The 12,267-nt window shown below is 41.4% G+C and overlaps 2 protein-coding genes across 7 annotated transcripts in view; one reads left to right on the top strand and one right to left on the bottom strand.

The window, feature by feature from the left end:
* The window catches only part of RALGAPA1 (Ral GTPase activating protein catalytic subunit alpha 1), a 246,928-nt gene extending 239,652 nt beyond the window's left edge, over positions 1 to 7,276 (top strand). For 5 of the 6 annotated variants that reach the window (XM_059373090.1, XM_059373085.1, XM_059373089.1 and 2 more), the window contains one exon: positions 5,925 to 7,276. In XM_059373090.1, the coding sequence (XP_059229073.1) occupies positions 5,925 to 6,073 (149 nt within the window). In that variant the 3' untranslated portion in view covers positions 6,074 to 7,276. The remainder of the gene's footprint in view (positions 1 to 5,924) is intronic. The other variant, XM_059373086.1, reaches the window with a different exon arrangement.
* A 1,968-nt stretch (positions 7,277 to 9,244) lies between these two features.
* On the bottom strand, positions 9,245 to 11,078 carry INSM2 (INSM transcriptional repressor 2). Its single transcript, XM_059371251.1, has one exon. The coding sequence runs from the start codon at positions 11,076 to 11,078 to the stop codon at positions 9,405 to 9,407; it is 1,674 nt and encodes a 557-aa protein (XP_059227234.1). The 3' UTR covers positions 9,245 to 9,404.
* Between the last annotated feature and the right edge of the window lie 1,189 nt (positions 11,079 to 12,267).

The raw sequence follows: 12,267 nt of genomic DNA, 5'->3' as shown, positions 1-12,267 counted from the left end.
GTATCATAGTTGATCCATAAATTTCATAACTGTATTTTCTCAAAATGGACTCTGTGACAGTAGACTGATACTTAAGGGAAATTATTTTTATCCCTAAGGTCATTGAAGGAGATATTGTGATGTCACACTTTGTTGATCTCCTGTAACTACATTAAACCATTATTAGATTTTTCTTGTCCTTTATTTTAAAAAAAAAAATTACAGGAAAAAAATCCCTTTATCTTTGTCAGGCATGTGTGTGGAAAATATCAAAAGTTTTACAGTGACCTCCTTTTTAAACTTTTTTTATATTTATGAACATCTCTGACTCTAAACTTTAAAGTGAAATTACTCCTTTCTTTCACCAGAGTACACTGGTAACCAGTTCAAAATTTAGATATTCTTTCCCAACATCACATTCGAGTCTTTTTTTTTTTTTTAATAAAATTCTAGAATGCCAGCAACAAAAGAAACAAGATCATGTTTTGCTGAAGGTACACAGTAAATATTAATTAAATTGTCTTCCTCTATGTCAACATCAAAAATATACCTATGATTTCTTCCAGTATTAATGTCTTTTTTACTGTGATCAGCCACAAATATTTTGAATGCTTATGGTGTAGTATATCTAGAATTACCTCTAGTATTGTGTTATTTTAATTGAGTGAATACCTCCCTTCATATTTATTGTTTTTCTACAAATTAAGTTAGAAATTTTAGCACTCTAAATATTAGAGAGTTGGTTGGTGTTTTTCCTCTATTATGCATCTATGTATTCATACACACATAAATATATGTGTATTTCTACATACAGACCAATTTAGTTTCCTTTAGGTTACATACAGGTTTCTATTTAATGAAAATTAGTAGTTAGATTCAAATATTTTTTTGCCATGAAAATAAGAGATAATCTAGATAAAGTGATGGTGAAGACCTAGAGTAGCATCCGATCTTCATTCTAATTTCAGTTTTGCAGTTAATTCACAAAATCTGTATTGCCACATGCAGATGAGATAGTATTATGATGGTCAGATCTATCTCTTTGGATCTTCAAATCATCAAAATTTAACCATTGTTTAGATAACCTTATAAAATTGGTGTCCCTCTTTAAAAGTTATTTTAAACTTACCTCCCCTTCCCAGGCTTTGAAATGATCTGAAAGAACACAATGTAGCCCCTCAGAAGATAGTTACTTAAGTATATCCTAAATATTATTTGTAAATTGCCAATTATCAGTTTCCTTCAACATATAACAGAAGCTATATATGTGTTTGCTTTGTTTTTAAAACAGATTCCTGATCATATTTATGTATCACTAGGCTAGCCTGAAATTACAAACAGCCAAATTGTATCCTGTTTTCAGCATTTTGAACTTGAAAATTTGGCTTATTATGTGTTGTCTGAGAGGCAAATAATATCAGTCTTAAAGTCCCATTAACCTTTTGTGACAATAATTACTAGGTTCAGTTTCCACATAGAACATTCATTCAGATGTAAAATTTTTGTAATGAAAATAATAAAAGAATAATTGAACAATTACTGAGTGCTAGGCACTGTGCTAAGTACTATACATACATTCTCTCATTTAATCTCCATGCAGTTCTATGGGAAGGTGGGGGAAAAGCTTACCCAGAGTCACCTGATTCTTGGTAAAGCCAAGTCTGACTTCAGAGTCAGGGTATTATATTTACTATTACTTATGTACTTACCATGTAATCTAAATATTTTCAGTCCCTTCTTGCTGTTGAGAGAGAGAAATTTCCCTACAACCTGTGATATTTACAAGTTAGAAATTGTTGAAGCTTATTTTAAAAACTACATTTCTACCCACTGGAAAAAAATCAGTTTTTTTGTTTGTTCGTTTGTTTGTTTGTTTGTTTGTTTTTAAATAGCTAAGGTTGCCATGGGAGAGGTATAGGCTTTGGAATTAGACTGATCTGGATTTAAATCCTAATTCTTTCATTTATTATCCACAAAACCCAGTTTCTCTATTTATAAGGAGATAAAATATGACAAGCTCTAGACTAATTTGTTCTAAGTCTGCCATAATGGCAGTTTTTGAATATTTTCAAAATTAAACCACTTTGTTTGCCTGTATTCTTGTACTGTTTAATTTTAGGGGTGCCTGGCTGGTTCAGTCAGTAGGGCATGTGACTCTTGATCTCAGGGTCATAGTTCAAGCTCCATGTTGGGCAAAGGAATTACTTAAAAAAAAAAATCATATTGTTTCCTTTATGACATCAGTAGTGGTGCATACATGCTAATCTTAATCACTAATCAGCTACTTTAACAATATTAAAGCAGTAAGAGTACTGGGGTAGTCTATACATTTTAATAAGTAAGGTTATATTTTGTAGGAATATCAGCACAAGAGTGGATAAATTCTTTTAACTTCCTCAAAACAAAACAGTATATTGTGTTTTCCGCATTTCAGTGGTTATATTTTATAAGTGGTCATTTTCATATTCCTAACTTCTGTCCCTTCTAGTCCTTATCTGTTTTTATCCAAAGTCTATTAAATTTTACTCTTATCTGGTAGCTTATTATATAGCTACACTTACTGTGAACCTGCTATTTGCAGGATCTTTGCATATGTAGTCATTCATCCCTCACAACTTTGAAAAATACTACTATTGTCTCCATTTTACAAAAACAAAACAAAATGAAAAACCTCTTGGATCAGTTTGCCCAAGATCCAATAGCTAGTAACATGCCAGATTTGGCATTTAACCTGGGCCTAACACATGCCCATGTTCTTCCTAACACATCACAGTGCCTCTTAATTCAGTATTCACTGGAACTGCTTTCAAAGTCACAATATTTTTTTAAAGGCTATTATTTACCCAATAACTTCAGTAGTTTTAAGCCAGTCATACCGGTCAGCAAGCAGTACAAACAAAGCCACAATAAAGAACTATCCAGAGTTCCCTTTTATAATCTGTATAGACTCCCAAAGTTATATTCAGCATGTTACTTGTAATAGTTCATTGTAACCACTGTACAATATATGAATCAATTACACCATCAAGATAAACTGTGTACTGACAATTATAAGAATGTTAGAGATACAGTATGAACAGATGTAGGAGCCCACAGATACTTGCCACTTGAGGATATATTAATAATTGAAGTGATTAAATAAAGCAACATTCTTTATGACTCATGTGATAGAAATCAATACTTGGGCAGAATAGGGTGTGTAATGAAGAAGGGTAGGTATCACTGTATTCTTTTACATCTAAAAACTGAGATCTGTCCTCTTTAAAGTATGGAGTTGAATATGCTGAGTATATACCACAAATATTATTTGCCAAAACATGAGGAGGTACTGATAAGCTGTATACCACATACACTAAAAAGCCTGATTCTACTCCTAGTTTATTGAAGGGGGATTTCACACTGCAGGCATAAGTAAGGGAGGCATGGAGAAATTGCTAGTTTTGAAGAAAATATTCTATGATTTTGGCATCCTCTAAAGCAATATTCTCCAGTAAAACTTTCTATGACGATGGAAATGCACTATAGCTGCACAGTCCACATGTGGTTGGGCCTAACCACATGTGGCTGCCCAACACTTAAAATGTGGCTAGTACACCAATGACCCACATTTTAATTTTTACTTAATGTTAATTTTTAATTAATTTTAATGTGGCTATGCTTACTGTCTTGGACAGTACAGCTCTGGAGATTTTATGATTTAGTGATTAGGATAACCTGCCCCCCCAGTACAATGAACACTTTAAAAGATAGATGTTTATAGAATCTCTCATAGACTTTTTTCTTTTCTTTTTTTTCCTATTTGAACTTGTTAGTTGGTAAGTATAACATTTGAATTTACAAAGCATTGTCCACTGTGAAACACCATCACCCTAATGCATTGCATGCCCAATTTCATAATAAAAACTTGATTACTCTTTTCTCTGCTCCTCGGTTAACACTTGTACAATTCTGCACTGTGTCTCTCATGTCTGTTATCTGTCTTCTCTTTTGTTTTCTCACTTCTGCTCGCTACTCCATTTCTTCATTCACAACAAAGAAAGAAATGCAGTGATAGTTCTCTTCCTCCCAAAACCTCCGCTAGAAAACATTGGCCATCTCAAGGTAAACAGCCATGGGAAGGCCTCTCATTATTGGCTGAGAATAATATGCATATCAGAAAAGCATGAGCTACCGCTCTTCACCTTCCTTCTGCCATCCATCTGCAGTGCTTCCCTAAAAAGGGCCATGGATTCATGTTCTCCTCTAGGTTTTCCAGTATGGGTCCAGTATGAATCAATTCAGATCTTCAGGAAGAGTAAAGGTGAACAGAAATATATTTCCTTCTCCTTGTATTTTGAAGGCCAACCTCATTTCAGTTAGAAAAGAAAGAATGTTGGAGAAATTACTTTGAAAAGAAAGACAATTAACGTGGATTCCAAGTAGTGAGAAAATACTTCTTCCCTATGTTTGTTCTTAAGTATGATTATATCATTTCACCTTAAAAACAATTTGAAGGGTTCTACCAAGATAGATTCTTAGTAATATATCTCTATAAGATCAGTACCCCTTATTGAACAGTTTTGATTGTTCAGTAGCTATAACTTCAATTTAGGCCCAAATGTGTCATTAAATGGAAGTGTTAGTATGATTATTTCCATGCTTGAAATTTCTATGAGGTGCTACCTTGGCTAACAAACATGCCAAAAGTTTTCCTGCAGAGTGAGGAGATATGTAATAAGCCTGCAACCTGTGTGATGTGTGTGTCTGTGACATAAAGAAAATGTTCACATATGTAAGGCCCAGAAAATCTGGTTTAAAGTGCCTTAAAATACACAGAATTTTTTAAATTGTATGTTTGCAGATTTTGGTTTTTTTTTTTTTTTGAAGGGCTTTTATTTTTAATGTAATTTTTTATACTACGTATTTGGGAGCCTACCATGTGCCAAGTTTTGTAGGATTGCTGTAAGAGAATCATAATTCATAGAAATAAAGTGGCAGGGGCGCCTGGATGGCTCAGTGGGTTAAAGCCTCTGCCTTGGGCTCAGGTCATGATCCCAGGGTCCTGGGATCGAGCCCCACATCCAGCTCTCTGCTCATCGGGGAACCTGCTTCCTCCTCTCTCTCTGCCTGCTTCTCTGCCTACTTGTGAGCTCTGTCAAATAAATAAATAAAATCTTAAAAAAAAAAAAAAAGAAAAGAAATGAAGTGCAGAGGTAAAGAACTATTTCGTAAATGACACACAAAATTTTCCAATTTGAATTTGTGTTTGCTTCTAAATTTTTGTATCTTTATTCTACTGGTTACCTACTTGCTGTGACTAGATAGAGTAACTACAAAAATTTAAGTTAAGGAAAACAAAAGCATTGCTTATCTCTTAAATGGAGACATTTTGAGGGGTCAGTTTGTCTTTTATTTTTTTTAATTTCAGATAAGAGTTCTTGTGCTAGTCCTTCTCCCAGGAGTTTATCTTGCTCCTTTCTAAAAGTGTATTTAAATACCCAGCATAGTGTTCCTTTTGGGAACCATTTGGTACTATTAATTTCAAGTTTGAGCAGGAAAGGCCCTTTCCTTGGTTATACCCTATAACCCAGAGACAGGAATTGGTCCTTCTCACCTGCTTCTTAAGCCCTTCCCTGCATGTTAATGATGCTTTGGATCCCTGTTCTGTCTGGCCCAAAGATTTTGCTTCCAATTGCTTTTTTCCGAGGAGCTCTCTGATTAGTTCTGGCTCTGGAAATAATGATTGGTGCTTTCTTGCTAATATGATTACCTGAGCCAACAGATTACTGGGGTTTAAATAAAATATTAGTAGGTTGTTCTAACAGGCAGTTTTGCTCTTATTTTTTTCCCCTCAAAAGACTTCATTAAGGGTTGGGACCCATGCTACAAATCAGTAGCAGAGAGATTCTTTCTTAGGAGATGAGACGCCGGACGACTTGGACTAATGCTCTTGCTGTTTCCCACAGGCTCCTACCCAGAGATTCTATCCAGTGAAACTCCCACAGCAACGCAGGTAGACGGGGCTGACCTGGCCTCTCCAATGTCTCCTCGATCTAGCAAAAGCCGCATGTCCATGAAGCTGCGTCGATCCTCTGGTTCAGCCAATAAATCCTAAGGAGACAAGCAGCCTAGCAGTATAATCAGCAGTAACCACCTTAGCATGAACATAGTGTTAACCCTTTCAGGCCTTCGTGTTTGCCATAACATGCATGTTTCTTCCTGAACATTTATTTTAGAAAACACTGGATTTAAATAATTTGTAACTTAATATTTTAGATTTGGGTTGTTTATTCAGTTTTTTCCCCCCACACACTCTAAGCTGCCATATTGGGGGGGGTGGAGTTTTATTCCACACCCTTTACCTTCCTGGATAATTATGTCTAAGCAGTTTCACTTTTAATTTCATGACTAACTTTGAGCCAAACTATAATTGGACAGATAGTCTCATTATTTTATTTATCGTGCCCTATTGCAACTTTATGGCTCAGTAAATATATAATTTTTTTACAAATGTAAATTTTAAAATTTAAGCATTTGTAAAGTTACAACAAAAGTTGCAAATCTTAATAATAGGATATTATGGATTATTTATGTTACGAAATTAAAACGCTTAAAATAAATGGTCGTTTAGCATCTCAAATTCCAACTGACATAATTTTAGCATTAACTTTTTCTTCCCAAAGCAATGCTTCATTTCTTGGCTGTGCAGATGATGCCATATCCAGAAAAATCACTGTGCTGACCTTTGATTTGTGTTTAGCTTCCAAATATTTTTCTAATGTTTTGCTTTTTAAATGGTATCACTGTTAAATGCCATTTTTGTTTTGAGATTGTGGCCCTGTATATTGGCTGCTGGATCCTGGTATATCCGTGTTCTTTCCTGAGTACCAAAAGGAGGGTAATTGAGGGGGATGGAGAGGAAGAAAAAAAAGAAAGAAAAAACTTTTCTGATACAAATGTGTTGCTTAAATTATGTGTATTTTAAAAGAAAAGCGAACATGACCCAGGAGTCTAAATTAAATCTAATATTATTAATACTGAACTTGCTGGTGCAGGTTGGTATTCATTCCACCCTCCAGAAATATTTTCCTACAATAAATAAGCTGCTCACATTTTGTTCATATTTTGTTTTGAACGGATTTCTCCTAAGGAAATGTAGCATGACATCAGTACTAACTGCATGTGTAAATACATCATATGGGCAAACTATAAAGTATAAATTATGTATCATCATTCATGTAGTATCTACAAATTTGTAACAGTGAAAGAAAAAGATATGGTATTTAATAATACAATAAAAATATTCTTATCACTTACATCCATGACATTTATATTTCTCTTGTCTATTTGTCTAATATGTTTTCAGGCTTAATAAGCAGAACTGTATGATTAATGGAGAGATGTATAAGCATAAACCTAGGTTATCTTAGCAAATCATGAAAAAGGAATTTGAATTCCCTTGTTAGGATACACCCCAACTTCTCAGAGATTTTACCATAGTCACTGAAAATGCAGGCAATTTTACCTACATAACGGCTAGCCGGAATGTTTACCCAGTGCACTTGGTTAAAGCATCAATTAATCTTAGATTCATGATGCTTTGATTTTTAAATTTTCAGTTTCTCTTATAATGCACTTTGGTGGGGGGGAGACCTTTTGCAGACAGTTTCTAAAACCACCTTCCAGAGTTCTGTGCACTTAAGTTTTTGTTTTCTTAAAAATAAAAATAGATTGCTATGAAACTGTAGAAAATAAAATCTATGAATGCTTATGAGAAAATAAACAGAGTGCCTGAGAACAAGGTTAAACAATACAGACAGTTTCCCACAACCAAGGTGGAGAATTCAGAAAGGAAAAACAAAGTAACTATTTACACATTTCTATGGTGCTTTCATTTTTTAAAAATGAACAGCTAATGGATTGATGATATGTAAAATTGAGTAAAAACACCAACTTGGAAATAGTGAAGTTAATTTGCATGGTTAATGTGATATTTTTCATCTTTAGATAAAACTGCTTTTTTTTTTCCCCCAGAAAAAATACTTATATTTTCTGTTGACATTTTTAGGTAGTAAAGTATCTTTAGATTTAAAGCCTTTTGGAGCTCAGTCTGTGCAAGCCATACTTCAAAGGAAATTTTCCCATTGTATTTCAGCACCATTACATTCATTGACAAAATATAATTTTTCCTGTCTGTATTCTGTCTAAATGGGTCACTAAGATCCTAAAGTAGGATACTGGCTTTGGGGAGATAAGAAATGTGACTTTGAAAAATAGGCTGTGTTCAATGAAATTCTCAGGACAAACACAGAACACAAAAAGCACCAGCTATGTACATTTATTTGGTGGTAAGCATCTTACAAGTATGGGCTATCTGTCAAGCAATACTCAGCCAGTGTCCCAAACTCTGGCTATTAGAGCATGGGTACAGAGTGTACACTGAATATGGTTTACAAAAATTCAAAAACAGGTTGCTGCTGAAAAATGAATATTGAATGAATTACCATTCAGTTCCATAGTGGATTATAGATATTAACATCTTCCTTAAACTGAACATAGTTTCATAAATAACACTGCATGAGATTTACAATGGAAGGATTAAACAATTTAGATGAAACCCTATTAAAACAGTCAAACTTCTGGAAATAAGTTGTGTTTCCAAAAAGCTGTTATTTAAAGTTTTAAAGTATCTCTTCCTGAAAACACACCAAAAAAGCTAAAGGTGAGAATTTTGGGGGTGTCCCAACTCCCTCCAAGTAAAGTGGCACCCTCCCCACCTCCACCTCCAAACACTAACTTAAGAATGGGCTAATACTTGAGGAAAGGAACGTTTACAGGGAAATAGCCACATCCCCCAAAAGCGCAAACATCCTCTTACATTTCCTGCCCACAGGCATGGGTCTTAAGTGTTTCCCCACCCTCCTCCACCCCCGCCCGTTAAGTTTGGCACCAATCACATAACTTTCAATTCACAGAATATACAATGCAAGATATCTGACCCTATTGAGACAGAAACTACATAGGCGCCTGCGATGGCAAGAGAAAAAAAAAAAATTAAGGACTACCATTTTTGGTAGCTAGAATCCTTTGTAGATATTGAAACATGCACGCATTCACTACGACTTTCCATAGGAATTACAAGTCATATAGGATTCATTAGGGTCTCCAGAGTGAGGGGGAAAATCCTATTTTCGTGGGGAAAGCAAGAAGGCTTTAAAGTATCGGTCCTTTACCACGAATGTTTATACCATATACATACCTGCTCTAGAGAGGGATTTTACATTTTGCTGTCCGCTTCTCTGGCGGAACATGGACTACTGGGAGTTTTAGGAGAGAAAAATAGAGGCAGGAAAGAGGGTAAACTTGCAAATTCAAGAAATCCCCACAGAAGTTCCCATTATCTGTTTCATCCAAGGCCAACCGCACAATCTTCCTCATCTCCTTCCTCAACAGCCAGGCCGCAATGGCATCTGCAGCAGCAGTACCTGCCGACTTTCTGAGGGGTGGCACTTATTTATGTGCCGGGTCAGCCCCGGGGAGCTAAAGAAAGTGGACGGGCAGTGCTTGCATGAGAAAATTTGCTGAGCACTCCCGTCGGATTCTCCGCCTGGGCTCGGTGATTCAGGGGGAGCCCCGGCCAGAGCAGGCAGGAGCAGCTCCTCGCGGACCGCGTGCCACAGCCGGTGTTTGTCCCTGATGTCAGCGGACGGGAAGTGCGCCCCGCACAGTGGGCAAGCGAAGGCGAGTGGGGCACAGTGTTCGGAGCCAAAGCCCGGGGCAAGCGCACGAGCGGAGCCTGCCTCGTGAGTGCCTAGGTGCTTGCGCAGATAGGCTTGGCGACGGAACTTTTTGTGACAATAGGGACACATGAAGATCTCGGGTCCCCCAACACCACTGGCACTACCTGGCCCAGGCATCCGGCGCCCCAACACCCCCTCCGTATAAGGGACCTGAGGCAGCGGTGGCTCAGGGTGGGACAGCACCGGGAGGCTCTGGTGCGCGGCGCTGTCCTGGAGCTGCTCCGCCCTGGAGCTGTCCCTCGCCTGCAGGTGCTGATCGGCCCCTCGCTCTGCCCGGCTGTTCTCCTTCCCCTCCGCCAAGAAAGATGCAACAGCCCCAGAGTCTGGGGAGGTCGAGGAAGACGAAGGAGGCGGCTTCCTGTCGGCTGAGGACACTGTGGAGGCATTTGCCGCTGCGGGACGCGGTTTGTGCCAGCGGCGATGGGAGGCAAGGTTCGCAGGGCAGCTGAAGACCTTGTCGCACTCAGGGCAGCGGTACTCGACGCGTACGATGCGGGAGCAGCGGTGCTGAGCCAGAGCGAAAGGGTCCGCGTACTGCTCCTTGCATAGCTGGCAGATAAACTCCCCCAGTGGCGTGCGGCTGCCCCCCAGACCCCGGGATGGTGCTCCGGGCTCCTCCTCCTTAATCTTCAGGCCCAGGACAGGGGACGTGGTCACTTCATCAGTGAAGTTCAACTTCCTCATCGCCTTTGGCTTCTTGACTCCGGCGGCCGCAGGTCCAGACGTGCAGCCCGGTGGTGCCTTGGCACGGCGCTCATTGCCAGCGGCCCGCTTCAGGCCATGCAGGGTGGCCGAGAGGGGCGCAGGGTCTGGGTGGAACTCTGGCTCTGGGAACGGTGCCCGGAGCGGCAGCAGGAACTGCTCCCCCGAGGTCGGTGCAGCTGCTGGCGCCGCCGAGCAGGAGAAAGCAGCCACGGCGGCGGCACCCCCAGGGAAGGACTCTGCAGAGACGGGTGAGCTGAGGCAGCGCTCCAGGAATGCCCGGCGCAGCTCCGCGCCAGCCGGCTTCGTGGGGCTGGGGCTTGGCCCGGGACCCTCCCTACCATCCGCCCTCCACTCCGCAGCACCTTCCTGCCTGTCCTCCCCCAGGCTCACCCTAGCCGCCCGACAGGACGACCCCGACAGTTCACGGGCCACCGCTGCCTCCTCCAAGGTGGGGGGTGCCACCTGCTCCGTACTGGGCTGGGGGGCATTGGAAGCCTCCTCGGGGAAGGGCGGCGCCCCCTGGGGCCCCAGCCTGGGGAAGCCCCGCTCAGCTAGGCGCACTCGATATGAGCCGCCTGTCCGTTTAGTTCGCTTTACCAGGAAGCCCCTCGGCATGGTAGAGTTAGGAGAGCTCAGGGGGCAAAGAGTAGAGGGGGCGCCTCGGGGGCTGAAAGCTGGCGAGCACCGCAGCTACCCCAGCTTCGCCACAGCCGTCATGCGTGGGCTGCCTTTATAGCTGAGACTCTGGCCGGGGGACCACCGGTCGCCTTCAGGCAGGACCGGCCAATCAGGAGTGGGAGCGGGCGCCGGGGGCGGGGTTTTCGCCTGGCTGGGCTCGCAGCGGTCCGAGAGGCTGGCGGCCGGCGCCCCCACCCCATCTCGCAGCGGCCTGCCCCAGCAACTGGCTTAAAGGCTGCCCAGGCCTCCTCCCCCGCCGCCCACCGGGGGGACGAAGATACAGAAAGGTAAGATTCCAGAGTGTGATTAAGCTCGGCACTCACCGCCACAGCTGCCTCCAGGGAGGGACTGTCCAGAGAGCCAGGCAGAGAGGCAACCGAGGTCCTTGCGGGGCGGGATCCTGCTGCCCAGACGCGAGGGACTCTGATGGAAGCCGAGAGGGAGGAAGTCGAGAGGAAGGGGCCGCAGGCGGCGCGTGCCAGGAGGCAACCGGGTGGATGTCCGCAGGGGAACGGGTTAACGTGCTCTGCCCTTATTGAGCTGATAAGAAGCTGCGACCGAGCGGCAGGGCGGCTAAATCCACGGCCCTGTGCCTACACTTGACGGTGGGAGCACGTCTGCCATCCAGTATCGATCGACACTGCGCGCGTCTGTGATACTATGAGAATTCATCTGGGAAGAAGGGCTCTCAGTGCGGGAGATCGTGCGTGCTGGCAAGCCTCTGGAGCTCAGGACGCCAGCGGGCTTCTGGACCCTGGTCCTCAGGGCTTATAAACGTCCCCTCCCCGGTGGGAAAGGAGTGGGGAGGGGAAAGTAGGATCTAATTTTCGACTGTCCTCATATAAAGTGGTTTCTCTGTTCACACCTTCCACTTGTACTACCCAGAGACATGACTTAGTGCCTAACTGACCTGTTTAGCATGGAGTAGATTGAGTGAGAAATACTAGCAGAATCAGGATTACATCTGCTTCCCCTTATACAAGGAATACTTTGAAAAAGGTGTGCAAGGGGCCAGATTTAATAGATTTTCATCCAGCACTCTGTAATGTGCCCAGCACTGTTTTAAGCACTAGAAGAGATTTGAAAGTTTGTAATACTAGCTGAACTATGAAATAACTGAAAAAAT

Source organism: Mustela nigripes, chromosome 13, assembly GCF_022355385.1.
Source record: "Mustela nigripes isolate SB6536 chromosome 13, MUSNIG.SB6536, whole genome shotgun sequence".
Classification (NCBI taxonomy): domain Eukaryota; kingdom Metazoa; phylum Chordata; class Mammalia; order Carnivora; family Mustelidae; genus Mustela; species Mustela nigripes.
This window is presented reverse-complemented; position numbering and strand designations above follow the sequence as displayed.

What these genes read in the sequence shown, in the direction of transcription:
- INSM2 (XM_059371251.1), bottom strand. Translation starts at nt 11,078, where the DNA reads ATGCCGAGGGGCTTCCTGGTAAAGCGAACTAAACGGACAGGCGGCTCA.